General features: G+C 54.9%; 1 protein-coding gene across 2 annotated transcripts in view; it reads left to right on the top strand.

Annotated features, from left to right (window-relative positions):
• The window catches only part of Hspg2 (heparan sulfate proteoglycan 2), a 97,491-nt gene that overhangs the window by 55,884 nt on the left and 23,108 nt on the right, over window positions 1-18,499 (top strand). For both annotated transcript variants that reach the window (XM_021630806.2, XM_021630805.2), the window contains exons 34-61: window positions 3,666-3,758; window positions 4,018-4,098; window positions 4,220-4,450; window positions 6,360-6,473; window positions 7,315-7,442; window positions 7,548-7,634; window positions 8,995-9,053; window positions 9,224-9,388; window positions 9,489-9,599; window positions 11,164-11,264; window positions 11,351-11,531; window positions 12,053-12,181; window positions 12,266-12,418; window positions 12,497-12,639; window positions 12,899-13,034; window positions 13,119-13,273; window positions 13,594-13,744; window positions 14,433-14,578; window positions 14,668-14,803; window positions 15,250-15,401; window positions 15,530-15,665; window positions 15,757-15,908; window positions 16,555-16,690; window positions 16,860-17,011; window positions 17,373-17,511; window positions 17,610-17,761; window positions 18,009-18,144; window positions 18,259-18,410. In XM_021630806.2, coding sequence (XP_021486481.1) covers window positions 3,666-3,758; window positions 4,018-4,098; window positions 4,220-4,450; window positions 6,360-6,473; window positions 7,315-7,442; window positions 7,548-7,634; window positions 8,995-9,053; window positions 9,224-9,388; window positions 9,489-9,599; window positions 11,164-11,264; window positions 11,351-11,531; window positions 12,053-12,181; window positions 12,266-12,418; window positions 12,497-12,639; window positions 12,899-13,034; window positions 13,119-13,273; window positions 13,594-13,744; window positions 14,433-14,578; window positions 14,668-14,803; window positions 15,250-15,401; window positions 15,530-15,665; window positions 15,757-15,908; window positions 16,555-16,690; window positions 16,860-17,011; window positions 17,373-17,511; window positions 17,610-17,761; window positions 18,009-18,144; window positions 18,259-18,410 — 3,807 coding nt within the window. The remainder of the gene's footprint in view (window positions 1-3,665; window positions 3,759-4,017; window positions 4,099-4,219; window positions 4,451-6,359; window positions 6,474-7,314; window positions 7,443-7,547; window positions 7,635-8,994; window positions 9,054-9,223; window positions 9,389-9,488; window positions 9,600-11,163; window positions 11,265-11,350; window positions 11,532-12,052; window positions 12,182-12,265; window positions 12,419-12,496; window positions 12,640-12,898; window positions 13,035-13,118; window positions 13,274-13,593; window positions 13,745-14,432; window positions 14,579-14,667; window positions 14,804-15,249; window positions 15,402-15,529; window positions 15,666-15,756; window positions 15,909-16,554; window positions 16,691-16,859; window positions 17,012-17,372; window positions 17,512-17,609; window positions 17,762-18,008; window positions 18,145-18,258; window positions 18,411-18,499) is intronic.

The following is an 18,499-nucleotide window of genomic DNA, read 5'->3' as shown; positions in this document are numbered from 1 at the left end:
GAGCCTCACGGGTGTCTTTCTGTCCATCTATTCCTGTCTTCTGTTCCTTCCTCTCCCGGTCCCCCAGGTGGACGAGGCTCAGAGGAGGATGGATGCTGAGATCTGGCAGCTCCTTGCCAGCTTTGCCGCCCGCCCCCAACCTCCTCCTCGTGGGCTGCGCCCCCACCCCCAGCTAGCCTCAGCTCTTCGAGCAGGTCCCCCCTCCTCTTCCTCCTCTTCCTCCTTTTCCTCCATCACTTCTCTGTCTTCCCCAGCAGGCTCTCAGGTATGTACCCGCCACTCACTGAGGGGCCCATCTGCCACGCTTGCTTAGCTGGACTGTAACTATTTTCAGATATCACTGTAACTACGCCAGTCTGAGTGAGGCAGGGTCCCACATCAGCTCAGGCCTGGCCTCATGTTCAAAATCCTCTGTCTCGGCCTCTCCAGTGCTGGGATAATAACCGTGTCTGCCTGCTACTTAGGCTTTTTTATTTTTCATTTTTAGACAGGGTCTCCCTGTAGAGACCAAATTGGCCTTGAACTTGTGTCCGTCGTCCTGTCTCTGCCTCCCTAGTGTTGAGATTAAAGGTATACACTACCATACCCAACTACTTTTTTTTTTTTTTTTTTCTGAGCCAGTCCCCTGTAGCCCAGGTTGGCACTTTATAGTCAAGGATGACCTTGAACTCCTGATCTTTCTGCCTCTACCTCCTGAGTCCTGGGATAATAATGATCTACTATGGTGTTTATTCCATCTTTAGGGTGGAACCCAGGGCTTCATGCAAGTTAAGTAAACACTACCATCCAGAGCTACATCCACAGCTCTCTGGCTACATTTTTGATGTGGTGGTTTTTTTGTTTGTTTGTTTTAAGATAGGATCTTATTATGTAACCTTCATTGTCCTGGAGATCACTGTGTAGAACAGGTTGGCCTCAAACTCACAGAGGCCCACTTGCTTCTGCCTCCCAAAAAAGAAAAGAAGAGCCACTAAAATTTAGTTGTTTACCACTGTGCCCATTGCTGTTGGGGTCCACCAGAAAGACGCACTGCTGTGAGACAAGCCAGACCGAGAACATACTGAGACAGAAGAGCTGGGGGCCTGGGTCCAGAGTGGGAAAGCAGGTTGCCTAGAGAATATGGTGGGCCCGTGCTGTGGAGCTGGGGTGGGCCCCGGGTCTGCGCTGGGCTGCCTGTGCCCCATTCTTACCTTTCGATCTTCTGTCCTAGTTCTCACTTTCCTACAAGGGCTTCTCTCTGCTGCCCGGAAGCCTCTATTACTGGCAGCTGCCCCGAGCCTTCCTAGGGAACAAGGTAACCAGGAAGTGGAAGGGCCGTAGGTGGCTAGAGGATTCTTGGCCATCAGAGGGTGGGAAGCAGAACAGCCCTCCTCCTCTCTCCCTGTACCTTGTGTGCACTCATTTGATGCTTGCTGTATGCTATATTGCCACTGCAGAAGCCGACTCCCGACTCTGCCCTCCAAGAACTCTCCACCAGTCCTGAATTCTGGATGTTGCTATCTTGTGTGTGTGTGTGTGTGTGTGTGTGTGTGTGTGTGTGTGTGTATGTGTGTGTTCTTGCATGCGCACATAAGGCATGTACATGCACTGTAGAGGCTAGAAGGCTACTTCAGGTGCCGTTCCTGAGAAAGTACCCTCCATCTTGTTTTTTGAGACAAGGTCTCTCATTGGCCTGGAGCTCACCTAGTAGGCTGGCTGGCTGTGGAGTCCCAGAGATCAGCCTCTTTCTGTCTCACCAGGATTGGGGGAGGGGAGGCTTCCTCTGAGTATCAAACTCAGGTCACCATGCTTGCACAAAAGGCATTTTACCAACTGAGCAACCTCCTCTGCCCTGGATGTTTGTCACTGTTGATATTGCTGTCACCTTGACCTCACATGACAGTGTGTGTGCCTAGGGGTTGGGACTTTGGCTCAGTGGTAAAGCTATTAAGGCCCAGGTCTGGTCTCTAGCAGGTGGGGAGGGGGTGACCAGAGTTTGAATAACACATGTAGAGCCCATTCAGAAGCCAGGCCAGTAAGTCCAGAGAAAGTGAGGTGAGGAGATTCTACTAGAATCTGGGTCAGCACCAAAGTCATGGAGAACTGTCAGCCTTCAAGTGTGCTCTCTGCACTAAGATGCCACAGGATGTGTCCTGAGTGATGTAATCCCCGAGGTGCCCTTTAAGGTATTATTTTGCTCCTATCTGCAGATGAGCAAAGTGAGGCTCAGACTAAGTGACTCATCCACAGTTGTCCAGACAGCAGAGCTGGAGTCGGAGGCCGGGCTTTCACTCTGTAGCCCTTGCCTAACATCCCTGCGTGGCACACGCCTTCCGCTTCCTAGAAAGCTGGTCCCAGATGAGACTCTGAACTCACTGGCATCCAAAACAAACAGGACACCAGTTGTTTCGGTTGTAATCTGGTTGTGCTGACTTCCTCACCACACCCTGAGTTGGTAGAGAATATAGCCCTGGGGCCTGTGTCACCCAGGGCCTGGCGTGTAGTCAGCTGGTGTTTGATAAATGTTCACCCCCTGAAAGAACACACTGGGCCAGAAGGACACTCCATGCTGGGTAGTTTTCAGCCAACCCTCTGCCCTGGTGATGGAGGAGAGGGAGGAAAGTCCAAAGGGCAGAGCTGGAACCTCAGTTGCCAGGATGAAAAAGCCCTTTTCGACAAACCTGAGCCATCTCGTCATGCCTACAAAGACACATGTCCAGTTGGCTTGTCCACAATAGAAAACAAACAAGAACAACAAAACCATGGGGTCCAAGGATGGTGGCTGGGTCCACACATTGACTGGACCCTTTTCTCAGCTGCTGTCATTTTGTAGCTTCTGGTGTGAGGGAGTTGGGGGTTTCTCTGTCCCAAAAGAAAGAGGAGTGCTGGGTGCCCTGGTTGTTTCCCAGCCAGGGAGAGACGCACGTGCGTACATTGCATCTGGTCACACTGGGACTGACCTTACCCCACGTACCTTCCTGATCTAGAACTGTGCTGATTGGGCAGGCCTGGCCTGCTCGCCACTGCAGATGGGGGAAGCCGAGTGTATGGGAAAGTTGTTCTTTAAAGAGAACAAGGAGGGGGCTGGAGAGATGGCTCAGTGGTTAAGAGCACGGGTTGCTCTTTCGGAGGACCCAGGTTCAATTCCCAGCACCCACATGCTGGCTCACGACCCTCTGTAACTCCAATGCCTCTTCTGACCTCCACAGGCTCCCGTACACTTGGCACTCATTGTACTCACATACGTACACTCAGGAATACAAACACACACCTAAAATAAATACTTTAAAAGAGAGGGAGGAGGAACAAGGAGGTAGCTCTCAGAAAGGAGGAAGTGAATTTGAGGCAGGCCCCATGCCAGTAGCCCAGCAGACCGAGGCCTCAGAATCCTGCAGCACCATGCTTGGGCTAAAACTACCTTGGCAGGCTCCCCAAGGGACTCACTATTCTAACTCATGTCATTTTATGGGAAACGCCTACACATAACAAGAGACTTGGAGCTTGCTGGCTGTGACTGCCAGGCAACGGAGAATGGAAAAGAAGTCCTCTCATGAGTGAGGCAAGGGAGGAACTGATAGAACTTTTCCAGCTCTGTGTGTTGAAAGTTCTGGCCTTCTGAGGTTAGGGTGCAACACACAGGATCAAGAGGCTCTGCACCTCACCTGCGTGACCTTGTCTCTCCGCAGGTGGCGGCCTATGGCGGGAAGCTACGGTACACCCTCTCCTACACATCAGGGCCACAGGGCAGCCCGCTCTCGGATCCCGATATCCAGATTACGGTGAGCTCGTTAGAATCCATAGTGGTCAGGCAGAGGGGAAAATGGAAGCCAGGTTCCAACACCCCGCCCGCCAGCTATCTGGCTGGCTACTCCTTAGATCTTAGTCTGGCTGCTGGGCATGGGAGCAGCGAGCAGGCACGTGAGCTTTGGAGTAGTGGACAGATGGGAGGCCAAGTGGTTGGGAGAGCTTGGGGTTGGTGGATACGGCTGCCTCCCATAGCCCTAAATGCCCTTCCTAACCTTTCTGGTGTCTCCACAGGGCAATAACATCATGCTAGTGGCCTCCCAGCCAGCGCTCCAGGGCCCAGAGAGGAGGAGCTATGAGCTTATCTTCCGAGAGGTGGGTGGCTCTTGGCTTTGACTGCCATCCTCGCCTTGGCAGAGGGTACGCCAGGACACAAGTTCAGCAGGCCTCCTGACCCAGAGCTTCCACTGACACTTGCCATCCCCCCGACACACAGGAGTTCTGGCGGCGGCCAGATGGACAGCCTGCCACCCGTGAGCACTTGCTCATGGCCCTGGCGGATCTGGATGAGCTCCTGATTCGGGCCACGTTCTCCTCAGTGCCACGGGCAGCCAGCATCAGTGCTGTGAGCCTAGAAGTGGCCCAGCCAGGGCCCTCTGGTGGACCCCGAGCCCTCGAGGTAGAAGAGTGCCGCTGCCCTCCAGGCTATGTTGGCTTGTCCTGCCAGGTGAGTGTGTGGCTGGCCTGGCTGCATCTGCTCCGGTGTCATGGTATGTGCGAGGTGGTTGGTCGGTGACCATTGCTGTAGGCTGTGACAGCTCTCTGAGCTAGGTGGCTCCTGCTCTTACACTGTTGCGATCACTCCTGCCATCCCTTTAGCCAACAGAAGCAAACCGTCCAAGGGATAGGTGACCTACCCAAGGGCATTCAGCCAACATGTAGAGAACCTAGATCTGATGGACTCCGAAGTCTGTCTGTCCTAACCTCAAGCCAGTATTCCTACAGAGCAGCACGCTTTCAGATGGGGAAACCCACACAAGCACAGAAGCCTCTCAGAGCTGAGCGAGGACACGCCTCAGGCACACAGCTTGGAGTGGATGGTACCACATAGGCTTGAGGGCTGATGAGCTTGGGAGGAGGAGCACATGGGGACCTGGCCTGCAGCAGGGTCACCATGGGCAGCCTCGAACAGGGCCCTGAGGTGGGGAAGTCACGCTGGTACAGGCATCCCATGATCTGAACCAGGCAGGGACAATGTGTCTGTTGAATATGGACAAAGTGAATGAAACAGAGAGATCAGGGCATGATGTGCTGTGTCTGTAGGGTGGGACAGAGGACTGTCACTTTGAAGCTCCTGAGAGCCTCTGCTAGATCTGGCCCAAGCTTTGAGCTCCAGGTGGACAGGAGTTTACCGTACACATGGCACTAATCCACTTATCATCTGATGAGATGGCAGGTGGGTGGCAGGGAGGTCAGGAGGGGTGCAGCTATAGCAAGCCCACATCTCTGCACTTCAATGTCCCTGTATCTTTTCTGGAGCTTTTCAAATACCAGCATAGAAGTTCATGCTCCTCAAAGATACCAAGTTTGAAAGAGGAGCTCTTGAGAAGCACCTATGTGCCCTATGCACGCTGTTGCAGCCAGGCCCAAAAGATCCACCAACTGACTGTGGAATGTGGAGAGGAGGCCCTTGGTAGCTTTCACAGAAGGGGTGGGGGAGAGAGAGAATTGCCTGCTCTCAAAACCTGTGGTCCTTCATCCCCACTGTGCACCCACATCCATGGTGCTATGTGCTTCCTCTGTCACTGTTTGTTTGGTTTTCGTTTTGGTTTGGATTGGATTTTTAAGGCAGGGGCTCATGCAGTCCGTGTGTGTGTGTGTGTGTGTGTGTGTGTGTGTGTGTGTGTGTGTGTGTGTATACATATATATGCATGTATGTATGTATATCAAAGCTGTTCAGAGGCTAACCTCGAACATCTGCGTCTTCCTGCCACCACTTCCAAAGTGCTGGCACTACAGGTGTGTGCCACCAGGCCTAGCAGGATTACTAACCGATGCAAGCGCACTTAGCGCTAAAGCTCGGCGAGATGGCTTAGGTGGTAAAGGCACTTGCCACAAAGTCTGGACCTTGGTTCGTTTCCCATAGCCCACATAGTTAAAGGAGAGAACTGACTCCTACGACTTGTCTTCTGACCTCCATATATGTGCTGTGGTTTATAAATACATAAATAAATGATAAAAATATATATATATCTTCAAGAGTCCCTTATCCTAAGTGGTCTCCACAGCTCACTTCCCCCTTTAGCTGTGAAGTTTTTCCATAAAGACCTTTCCCACCACAATTTTCAGGAACCAAGGGCTTGGGATGAGGCAGGTTCCCCATTTGGGATATATACTGTTTCTCTAAGCTGCACTGCCTGGGCATGCCAAGCCCTGTCTCCTTCTGGAGGCATGAAAGTGAAGATGAGAGACAGGCTGGGGCCTCTTAAGAGAGCGTGAAGGCTGGCCTGGGATGCCCCCTCCTACAGTCAGTGGGGACTAGACACTGGAAAGTGCAGGAGGGGCAGAAGGCTAGATCTGCCAGCTCTGAGAGGAACCCTGTGGGCAACGGAGACCAACCTTCCTCTGTCCCCTAGGACTGCGCCCCAGGCTACACACGCACTGGGAGTGGACTGTACCTTGGCCACTGTGAGTTGTGTGAATGCAACGGCCACTCCCACCTGTGCCACCCGGAGACTGGAGCCTGCTCGGTGAGATGCAGACAGGCCAGGGGCGGGCAGGGGCATGGGCGGGGTCTTGGTAAGGTATGGCTGCTCCCAGGGGCAAGTTCACAGGAGACAGCACCTGGGGGGAAAAAACAGGTGAACATGGTGGGGAGCCAGGACTATGGAACGCCGTTCTGCTGTGTAAAGAAAGCCGTGGTTCCTCATTGCTTGCCCCCAGTAGCAATGTTATTGTAGAAGAGACAGATTACAGAGGTTTGGGGTTTTTTTTAATTTGGTTTTGGTGGTGGTGGTGATGATGGTGATCAAACCTTGGTAAATATACCTTTCCACACATTTTTTTGGAGCAGTATGTGCCTGGTCCTACAGGTAAATGCTCAGGGCCCAGAGAGTTGACAGAGTCCAAACTCAATATGCAGCAAGGAACACCATGTGTTAACAACACTCACATACCTGTCTTTGAATGAGATTATACATGCTCTACATTTGTTTGGGGTTTTTTCTAATGTATTGTTTTGCCTATGTCTGTGTAACATATGCATGCCTGCTCTCCCCTATTTTTTCCCCAGCTGACTCTTGGCATAAACAAGGATGATCTTGAACTCCTGATCCTCCTGCCTCCCCCTCTCAATCGCCAATATTGCTGGTGCATCACCAAGCCCAGGCCTGGAAGAATTTTTTGATTTATCCAGGTCCCTATGGGTATTCTTTTCAGCACTGCTGAGCTGATGGGCATCTCTGTAATTAAATCTGTATGTCCTTCCATGACTCATCTTTAAGACAAATCTGTGGGTTTATGGTTTCTGGGCCAGGGTATTTTGATGAGTTTTGCTTCAGCGCTGGTAGCTGACACCCTTGTGCCCTACAGCGATGCCAGCACAACACTGCTGGTGAGTTCTGCGAGCTGTGTGCGACTGGCTACTATGGAGATGCCACGGCTGGTACACCTGAGGACTGCCAGCCCTGCGCCTGCCCGCTGACCAACCCAGAGAACATGTGAGAACTTTGCTCAGCAACAAGGATGAGCTTTTGCTGGAGGATGGGGAGCCAGATGGGGGGGGGGTAAGCTCCTGTGTGCTGACCCCTGCCTGCCCGTCCCAGGTTCTCCCGCACCTGTGAGAGCCTCGGAGCTGGAGGGTACCGCTGCACGGCCTGTGAACCCGGCTACACTGGCCAGTACTGTGAGCAGTAAGTTTCTGGTCAGGAGTGGGAAGAGAAGGGGTAAATGAGAGCCCCGGGTGAGAATTCTGCAGGGGGTGCCTCAGGAAAGTCTCTACCGGGGTCATGTCATGTGTGTCCGGTCTCCCCACGCCACCCCCCCAGACCCTTCCCACATTCACGCTGCCCTGGGGCTGAGCAGGTGTTTGTGACTCCCGTGCTCTAGTCCCATTCTTTACTCCTCGCATCAGCTGGGACTGGGGGAAAGTTTTCGAGTTGTTGGCTTTGTTTTGTTGGTAAGGCGCAGGGTCTCACTGTGCAGCCCAGGCTGCGTTGCTCCTGGTGTTGCCATTGTAGACGTGTGCCACCACTCCTGGCGACTCCTTGAATCCTTAGTATTCGGGTCTTCATGTGCCATTCCCTGCGTGCAGAACAGTTCAAGCCCCGGCCCCACCCCTTCCTGGCTAACTCCTCTTAGCCTTCAAGATTCAGCCTCTTGTGTTCATTTAACACCATTTTTGGAAGGAATGGACAGGTTAGACAGAAATTACAGGTGTGGGTGTGCCATTTAGGGCTCAACAGTTTTTTGTTTGTTAGTTTTCGGTTTTTTGAAACAGGGTCTTTCTGTGTAGCCATGGCTGTGCTGGAACTTGCTGTGTAGACCAGGCTAGTCTCAAACTCAGAGATCCACCTGCCTCTGCCTCCTGAGTGCTGGGATTATAGGCGTGTGCCACCACTGCCTGGCAGCTCAACACATTTTTATTGAGCATTTGCTCTGTGCTCATGCTTTGTACTGTGGTACTGGGGATAAGCTGACAAACAGGACAGATCCTGTGTCAGCCCTATGGAGACTTCAACCCCAAATAGGAGATGAATCAGAGGAAAAACAACGATATTTCCAAATGTGATCAGTTCTCTGGAAGCACTGTGCAGCATGTCCCATAATAGTGTAGGAACTGTGCTTTACAGCCTCTCTGACCTCAGGCCTGGATTCACACTTCTCCCTGGATCCACTGATCTATGCCCTTTTCTCATTCTTAGTTCTTTATGCTGTTTTCCCAATTTGTCCCCAGACCAGGGACCTTTGCCTCCTATTGTGCCTCTATACAGAGCATGGTGTCTGGTACATATTAGTTTCCTAATCAATGTTGGTCGAATGAATGTTTCCTGGAGAATAGCAGGCTTTCCTCCTCCATTCCCCAGCCAGCCGGCAACTTCTGTCTCAGCTCCCTGAGGCCCTGTGTTGGAGCCTCTCTGGTCCCCAGAGACCTTCTAGAATGCTGAGTGAACTCCACATACGTGGGCAGCTGGCTGACCTGGCTCCTCTAGTTCACTGTGAGACACTAGATCTTTTAAGGCTTGCAGAGCTGGTCTCCATTTCTCCTAACAGGTGTGCCCCAGGCTATGTCGGTAACCCCAATGTGCAAGGAGGCCGGTGCCAGCCACTGAGTAAGTAGGACCATGGCCCAGGGTGGTCGGAGAGGGAATCATGGACCTTCGAGAGTGTGAGGGAAAGAGTTCTGAGGTCCGGGACCCGAGGCTTTGGGAGACCGGTGCGTGACACATTGCTTTATGCTGGGCCTTCCTTGCTGAATGGCCTCCTTCCCCCACTCCATTAGCAAAAGACTCCCTGGAGGTTCAGATCCATCCCTCCCGGAGTGTGGTTCCCCAAGGCAGCCCCCACACCCTGAGGTGCCAGGTCAGCGGGAGTCCACCGCACTACTTCTACTGGTCTCGAGATGACGGGCGGCCCTTGCCCAGCAATGCTCAGCAGCGGCATCAAGGTACTCACAGCCCTCCAGCCTCCTCTGTCACGAGTCAACCCTGTTCCTGTCCTACTGGGGCACATGGAGCTGGACCCTGACGAGTCTTTCCCCACCCCAGGCTCCGAGATCCACTTCCCCAGTGTGCAGCCCTCTGACGCCGGTGTCTACATTTGTACCTGCCGAAACCTGTATCACACCAGCAACAGCAGGGCTGAGCTGTTGGTCACTGGTGAGTCCCTGCCTCCCTGTCCCTGCTAGAACCTGCCTAGAGAGGACAGTGCCTGCCAAGCAAGGACATTAGCTGTGGAGGTGGAGGCAGACAATAGGCTCACAGCTGTTTCAGAGGCAGAATCCACAAGACTCAGTATGATCCATAAGGCTGAAGGAAAAAGATGCTGCCTGTGGTCTGTTCACTGAGATGAGGCGGGCTCCCCAGTGCAGAAGCACTGCTGGATTCCAACGATTGAGTGGAGCACAGAACAGGCGTCTGACAGGGAGGACATGGTCAGGTGAATGGCCACCATAAGCATCTTTTCTCCAGTTGTTTAATGTGACCAAAGAAGTTGAGAAGCCCAGAGTTACTGTGGCTGAGGAAATTGGGAACCCAGTCACTGTGCCCTACCTGGTCTGTGTGTGTCAGCTTGTCCTGCTCGTCAGCTGAGTTCTAGGCAGGACAGGACCCAGGATAGTACCCACAGAGCTCCACAGCCAACCATCCTGTCGCACTGGAGAGGAAGGGCAGCAGTAGCTGTCCGGGGACTCACACTGGAAGCAGGTGGCGAAGCCAGTTGCAGTGAAGTGTGAAGTGTTAAGAACTCATTTGTCACATGGGATGATGATGGCCCGTGTGCTCCCACTGGGCCACATGCTGGCTGCTCAGGGCCAGCAGGGACAAACATGAGTGCTGCCAGGAAGGTGCAGGGAGGCACCAGGAAGTGAAATGGCATCGCAGTGTACTAGGAAGGAGAAATGTCCAGAGGAGGTGGGCTGGGAATGTCCCTTAGCTGGTAGAGGGCTTGCCAACCATGCACAAAGCCTTGCACTTGAGCTACATGAAACCAGGTGTGGGATTGGAGACATGGCTCAGTGGTTAACACCAGAGGATACTCTTCCGACCTAGGCAGCTTACAATCACCTGTAACTCCAGCTCCAAGAGGATCTGACACTCTCTTCTGGCCTCTGCAGACACCTGTACTCACATGTATACACACACACACACACACACACACACTATTATTATTATAAATTATAAATATATAATTATATATTAGATATATGCTTATGTTTATACACACACACACACACACACACACACACACACACATATATATATATATATATATATATATATATATATATATATAATAAAAACTAGGTGTGGTAGCACAAACCTGTAATCCCAACACTCTGGCAGGCAGAGGCAAGTAGATCTCTATAAGTTCGAGGCCAGCCTGGTCTACAGAGTGAGTCTAGGACAGCCAAGGCTACACAGAGAAACCCTGTCTCAAAAAAAAAAAAAAAGTTTAAGGTCATTCTGCAAACTTTAGCTGCAAAAGGAGTTTGAAGCCAACATGCAGTGTATGAGATTGCGTCTTTAGAGAGAGAGAAAGAACTCAGGGAACAGAAGCAGGAAGATCTCTATGAGTTTGAGGCCATCCTGGCATAAATAGTGACTTTCAGGCCAGCCAGGGAAACAGAAAGACCTGTCTCACCCAAGGAGTAGGGAGAGCAGGCTTAAGAGGAAGTGATCCAGAGCAGGGGTGAGAGGCTCACTGGCGACTTCCCGCTCCCAGAGGCTCCCAGCAAGCCCATCACGGTGACAGTGGAGGAACAGCGGAGCCAGAGTGTGCGGCCCGGAGCTGACGTCACCTTCATCTGCACAGCCAAGAGCAAAGTGAGGCAATAGGGAGTGATGAGGGGAGTGTGTCTCCTGGGCTCCCCGAGCCCACACATGTCCCTCACCCTGCTGCTGCCCCACAGTCGCCAGCCTACACCCTGGTATGGACCCGCCTGCACAATGGGAAGCTGCCTTCCCGTGCTATGGACTTCAATGGCATCCTGACCATTCGCAACGTGCAGCCAAGCGATGCGGGCACCTACGTGTGTACTGGCTCCAACATGTTCGCCATGGACCAGGGCACAGCCACACTGCATGTTCAGGGTATGCCTTGTTGTGACTGGAGCCTGTCCCCTTACATGCTCTAGGTTCTGAAGAAGCGGGGAACAGGAGGACAAACTTTATCTCAGCCCTCTCGAGGGGTATGTCCTAGCTGAGGTGACCTTATTGAGAAGCAGACACAAGATACTTGTAGGTGGTGATGAATGAGTGTCAGGGATGAGAGTGATGGATTGGAGAGCACAAAACGAGGGGAAGATGGCGTGGTGATGCAGGCCTGTAGCCTCTGCAGCTGAAGGTTGAGGCAGGAATACTGTCAAGTTGAGGAGTCTAGGCAGCACTGGGAAGCCTCTTCCAAAAAAGAGGTGGGAGAGTGCTATGGGCAGGTCTTAGGTAAAAAAGCGACGAAGCCCATGTTGGTCTTTCAAGGCCCTGTCTGGCTACTGCATGGATGGCCATGCTGGCCTAGAGCAGAAGCAGAGACTGGCAAGGGGCTCTGCCATGGCTGTGAGGGGGAGGGCAGTCCCCACCCTGACCATAACTCATCCTTGCTTCTCCCTTGTTAGTCTCAGGCACCTCCTCCACTGCCCCTGTGGCCTCCATACACCCACCCCAGCTCACTGTGCAGCCTGGGCAACAGGCTGAGTTCCGCTGTAGTGCCACGGGAAGCCCCACACCCACCCTGGAATGGATAGGTGAGACTGACTCTCCCAGGTGAGGAGGACAAGAGCAAGAGGACAGTCCGTCCCGGGGTGCGCTGACACCCGTGTCCATACCAGGTGGTCCTAGTGGCCAGCTTCCTCAGAAGGCTCAGATCCACCACGGCATCCTGCTCCTGCCAGCAATCGAACCTTCCGATCAGGGCCAGTACCTGTGCCGTGCCGTCAGCAGCGCCGGGCAGCATGTGGCCAGGGCCATGCTTCAGGTGCACGGTGAGAGGGCAGGGCTCGAGGTCGGGGTGGGGCCGGGGGAAGCTCAGAGAGGCATCCTCACAGGAGCTCTGTCTGCAGGGGGCAGTGGACCCAGAGTCCAGGTGAGTCCCGAGAGGACCCAGGTGTACGAGGGCCGCACAGTCAGGCTGTACTGCAGGGCAGCGGGAGTGCCCAGTGCCAGCATCACCTGGAGGAAGGAGGGAGGCAGCCTGCCCCCACAGGTGAGGCAGCATCCATCCCTCCGTGCTCTCTCTCTCCTCAGGCTCCCTGTACTTCCTGCTTACACCCTTGCAGCCCACCCAGCCCTTTACTGCCTGATTCCATGGCCCCCAATTCCAAAAGGCTTCTATTCTAATAGTCCCCAGTTCCGTGGTCCTTGGAGTCTTGCTGGGCCTTGATCTTGATGAAGGGCTTTCTCCTTCTGAGCCCCGCCCCGGCTGGCCCCCTTACAAGTACCCAAGCCCTCTCTCCATGTGGCAGGCGCGGTCAGAGAACACGGAAATCCCCACACTGATCATCCCAGCCATTACGGCTGCTGATGCTGGCTTCTACCTGTGTGTGGCCACCAGCCCCACAGGCACCGCTCAGGCCCGCATTCAGGTGGTCGTCCTCTCAGGTACGGGGTTTCCAGGGCTGACGTTATTATGGGTAAGGTGGGCCAAGGCTCTCTGAGGTATGCTTAACCCCACTGTGGCCACAGCCTCAGGTGCCAACTCAGTGCCAGTGAGGATCGAGTCCTCATCGCCATCTGTGACGGAAGGACAGACACTTGATCTCAACTGTGCGGTGATGGGGTTGACCTATACCCAGATCACGTGGTATAAGAGAGGGGGCAGTCTGCCTCCCCGTGCTCAGGTAGGAGGTTTTTTTCCAGCCTGGGGCTGGGACTCGGGGTCAGAGGCACTGGCTGCCGACAGCCTGTGAATGTGAGTGTTGGGTGGAGGGGGAGGAGCGGGGAGGGGTCAGAGAGGGGTTTGGCGAGACATGATGGGCCTTTGTGCTTCAGCCAAGCCCTCCTGTAGGACCAGGACAGTTCCCTCACTCCTGGATCCCAGCCTAGTGTGAATGGCTCTGAGGAGTGGAGCCCATGAGTTGAATGACTGAACTCCTGAGGCTCTGAGGGAGTGGTAATCACAGCTCCAGCCCCATCCTCACCCTTGCCCCACACCGTCCAGGTCCACGGCTCCCGGCTTCGGCTCCCCCAGGTCTCACCAGCGGATTCTGGAGAATATGTGTGCCAAGTGGAGAGTGACTTGGGCCCCAAGGAGGCTTCCATTGTTGTCTCTGTCCTTCACAGCACCCATTCAGGCCCCAGCTACACCCCAGGTGAGGGATCAGCGGGGCTGAGAGGGACAGAGCTACAGGCTCTCCCAGCTTCAGGGAAGGGTGTCTATAATCACTCCAGAGCCATCAGGGTGCAGAGGCATCCTGTTAGCCTCTGATGCCTGATCTGGAAGCCAACAGGCTGGGGGTGGAGTGAATTCTGGCTTAGCTTGCCTCAAGCTTGACTACCTGCAAAGAGCAGTGTTGGCTTCCACCCTGAGCCAGGAGTCAGGCTGACATGGGTTCAAATTTGAACTCTGCCCCATATCAACCTTGAGCTGGCTCTTCGACCTCTGTTGACCTCATTTTCCTGCTCTGGGTAGACAGTGCCATTTGTGGATTAGCCACTGGGCCTAGGTGTGGTTTTAACACCTGTCAGGTCTGGGTTTGCTTAGCCTGATGGGAACTGTGAAGCTGTCGGAGCATACGTAGGTGACATGGGCCCCGTGAAGCATGATGGGAAACCATGGTCAGTGTTCTGAGAAGGGAGCAGCAACATTGCTGTGCATCCCTCTTGCATGGCCTGACCGAGAAAGTCCTTGGGTCCCTACATCTTGTCACCTGAAGATTATGAGGGCAGATGAGCCAAAAGGCCTGAGCTGGAGGCGGGGAAAAGAAAGGGTGCTCCTTTCTCTGCTCAGGGGTGCCAGAGGTTCAAGGCTGGGCCTCTAACCACCCTCTCTGTGCCCAGCCACTGGCAGCATTTCACCCATCCGCATTGAGTCCTCGTCCTCCCATGTGGCGGAGGGGCAAACCCTGGATCTGAGGTGCGTGGTGCCTGGGCAGGCACAGGTGACATGGCATAAACGTGGAGGCAGCCTTCCCGCCAGGCACCAGGTAAAGGCATGCCAGGGCCGGCCTGCTAGAGGGGATGGATGGGAACACTTTGGGCCCTGCCTAACCCCCAATCCACCCCATGCCCGCAGACCCACGGTCCCCTGCTGAGACTACACCAGGTGTCCCCTGCTGACTCAGGCGAGTACGTGTGCCGCGTGGTCCTGGGCTCTGAGCACACAGAGACCTCTGTCCTGGTTACCATCGAACCTGCTGAACCCATCCCTGGTGAGTGGCTCTTTTCTGCAAGAGAGGCAGAAGCCTTCCAGGGAGTGATGTTCCTATCTATGGCTCCTACTGCTAGCTGGGGACAGCAGGCCACCTAGGCTCTGGCTTCAGGGACCTGCCTAGGCAGACAGCTTTGTCTGAATGACCCAGCTCTTCCATCTTGCTCCCTTGGCCATGTCTCTCCCTTGGTTTCTACTCCTGCCTCTGCTCCTCCCTTCTAGCCTTAATGATCACCTGTCTTACTCACTTACTCTCTCTCTTCCTGCCTTCTGCTGTGAGAAAAGCCTGGGTCTTTCATCAGTTATTGAGCTCTGGACTTCAAGACTGGGTTGTCAGTTTTCTGAAATGGGGGCCTGACCTCAGATTGCAAGGCTGGGCCAGCTTCGAGAGGGAGTTCCATCCCTGTCTCTTGGGAAATATCTGTAACTTTCCCCCTGTCCCTACAGCCCCTGGACCTGTCCCTCCTGTCAGAATTGAGTCTTCATCCTCCACAGTGGCTGAGGGTCAGACACTGGATCTCAACTGTGTGGTAGCAGGACAAGCTCACGCACAGGTCACATGGTACAAGCGTGGGGGCAGCCTGCCTGCCCGGCATCAGGTACTCACTCCCAGAATGTGGAAGGGTCCGTGGGTGGTAGCCCTTCTAGGGGCCACAGGCTGGCAGGCATGTGTGGGGCTCCTGCTGGGCTCCTGAAGCCCTCTCACACCCCTGTCGTGGCTGCCCAGGTCCGTGGCTCCCGCCTGTACATCTTCCACGCCTCCCCAGTTGATGCTGGAGAATATGTTTGCAGGGCGGGCAATGGACAGGAGGCCACCATCACAGTCAAGGTCACAGGCAACCAGGGGGCTAACTTTGCCTACCGTGAGTAGCCCACTTGACGGGGCTGGCACGTGGCGGGAGGGGAGCCTGGAGCAGCTTCAGAGAATCTGGCTGACTGTGACTTTCCCTCCAGCCCCCGATAGCACACCACCCATTCGCATCGAGTCCTCCTCCTCTCACGTGGCTGAGGGGCAGACCCTGGATCTGAAGTGTGTGGTGCAAGGACAAGCCCATGCCCAGGTCACGTGGCACAAGCGAGGAGGCAGCCTGCCTGCCCAGCACCAGGTAGAGGGCAGCGGGGCTAAGGAGCCAAGCAGGGGGATTCTGGGTGGGAGAACCGGTGCCTCGGGCCCCATCACTCAGTGTGTCCTACTGTGGCTAGAACCAAAGCTTTTGCTTGACCAGCTTAGGTATGAATTGTACTCTACCATTGCGACCCTGGGCCGGTTGCCCAACCTCTCTGTGCTGTAGGTTCAGGGTCTGCAAGGAGACAGTCCCTGTTTTCAGAGTCTCAAGACCAAGTTCAAAATTGTATATTTGCAGGGATCTCAGCTTATGGGTGGTGCTGAGCCATCTTTGCGGCTTATTGGCTCTTGTTCCGGGGTTGGCAGCCTTCTGATTTCCCTGACTGTATCATGCGCTAATTTACATGCCTCCGATGGGGAGAGTGTTTACAGTCGTCAGAGGGCAGACCCTGCAGAGGGTCTTGGCTCGGATTGGAGAGGGTGTGCGTAGCATTGCCATCGTGCGGGAAGATGTGTGCCAGTTCTTCAGGGCTTTCCCCAGCAGCCCCCGACTCCTAAGACAAGACCTGGCTGACCCAGAGCTGATGGCCAAGGCTTGGGGCTCACAGAGGGCAGCAGTTCGCAGATTATGGGTATCGTGTTGGTCCTGGGAGGATTCCCTCCTGATGCCACCCTCTCTTGGCCAGATCCATGGCTCCCTGCTGCGGCTGCACCAGTTGTCCCCTGTCGACTCGGGAGAATACGTGTGCCGGGTAGAGGGAGGGCCCGTGCCTCTGGAGAGCTCTGTCCTGGTCGCCATTGAACCTGCAGGCTCTGTGCCTGGTAAGTAGCCCTGTTGGGAAGGGACAGGAATCGGATAGGGCTGGATACCACTCAGGGAGGCTCCTGAGGCAACACTGCCTACTGTACCTCCGTGAGACCAGGGCTCCCTGCCCCCACTCACACCCATGTCTCATCTGCTGAAGACCCACACTCGGCTCTCTGTTGCTAGCACTCGGGGTCACCCCTCCGGTCCGAATCGAGTCGTTGCCCTCCCACGTGGCAGAAGGGCAGAGCCTGGATCTGAACTGCCTTGTTGCTGGGCTGGCTCACCCCCAGATCTCCTGGCACAAACGTGGAGGCAGCCTCTCTGGCCGGCATCAGGTAGGAGGTGGCGAGCAAAGGAAGGGCCCGAAGAATCCTCGTAGCTGGGGAGTAAAGAGCACAGGTTATGAACTCAAGCCTGTCACAGTTCAGAGGCAGGCACTCCGCCATTTGCCTGCCGAGTGACTTTGGCCCATAGCTTCACTTCTATGATCCTTGAGGTCATCTGTCAGATGGATGTCTGGGGCATAAGTTCTGGCTGAGTCTCTTGCAAGCCCTGTATGGTGGGGGGTGGCAGGCCTAAAGGGACTTAACGGGCCATAACCTATGCAATCACTAGCTTGCTAGGCTGGGAGGAAGCCAGAGAAGACAACATGGGTGGCTGCCATGCTGGTCTCTGAACCTGGCGCCTCTATCCCAGGTACATGGCTCAAGGCTGAGGCTGCTCCAGGTGACCCCAGCCGACTCAGGGGAGTATGTGTGCCGGGTGGTCAGCAGCTCCGGCACCCATGAAGCCTCTGTCCTCATCACTATCCAGCAGCACCACAGCCCCTCCCACCGTGAGTGTCCTAGGGATTTCCGTGAACAGCAGGAGCTGTAAGGGGCCCGGCCACACACCCCCAGCCACACCTACACATTGCATTCTGTCTCACCCCAGCCCAGAGCGTGGTATACCCCGTTCGCATCGAGTCCTCGACTCCTTCCCTGGCCAATGGGCACACCCTGGACCTGAACTGCCTGGTTGCCAGCCTCACCCCCCACACCATCACCTGGTATAAGCGTGGAGGCAGCTTGCCCAGCCGGCATCAGGTACAGAGCCAAGAGATTGGACAACAGCCTGGTAGGAAGTCCAGAGTGGATTCTAGCCCTAGCCCTTAACCTCTAGCACAAGCACTAGCTCCTTCCACAGGACCCAGAGAAGGTCACCCCAGGAGCCTCAAGAAGGTGCTGAGGCTGCTGCTGCTGGGGGAGGGGAGTTAGGATCCTGTAGCTGCAGCACCCACCTCGCCCACCTCGCTTCGCTGCTGCCTCCGCTCACTGCCATCTGCCCGTCCAGATTGTGGGCTCCCGCCTCCGGATCCCTCAAGTGACCCCAGCAGACTCTGGAGAGTATGTGTGCCATGTCAGCAACGGCGCTGGCTCCCAGGAGACCTCACTCATCGTCACCATCGAGAGCAGAGGTCCATCCCATGGTATGAACGTGGGTGGACAAGGAGCTGGGCAAGTGAGTGCCAGGGAGCCAGAGGTCCCCGGCATTGCCAGTATTGCCTGATTACATCCTCTCCCCTCCCCTGCTCTGTCCCCAGTGCCCAGTGTCTCCCCACCAATGAGGATTGAGACCTCATCTCCCACGGTGGTCGAAGGACAGACCTTGGATCTGAACTGTGTGGTGGTTGGGCAGCCCCAGGCCACCATCACGTGGTACAAGCGTGGGGGCAGCCTGCCTTCCAGACACCAGGTAATGAAAGGAACTGTGGAGTGGGGTGGCCCTTTGACCTCTCAGGGTGGCATGCCCTCTCATGCCCGGTGCCCTCCAGCACGCTGGAC

Source organism: Meriones unguiculatus, chromosome 3 (genome assembly GCF_030254825.1).
Source record: "Meriones unguiculatus strain TT.TT164.6M chromosome 3, Bangor_MerUng_6.1, whole genome shotgun sequence".
NCBI classification, from domain to species: domain Eukaryota; kingdom Metazoa; phylum Chordata; class Mammalia; order Rodentia; family Muridae; genus Meriones; species Meriones unguiculatus.
This window is presented reverse-complemented; position numbering and strand designations above follow the sequence as displayed.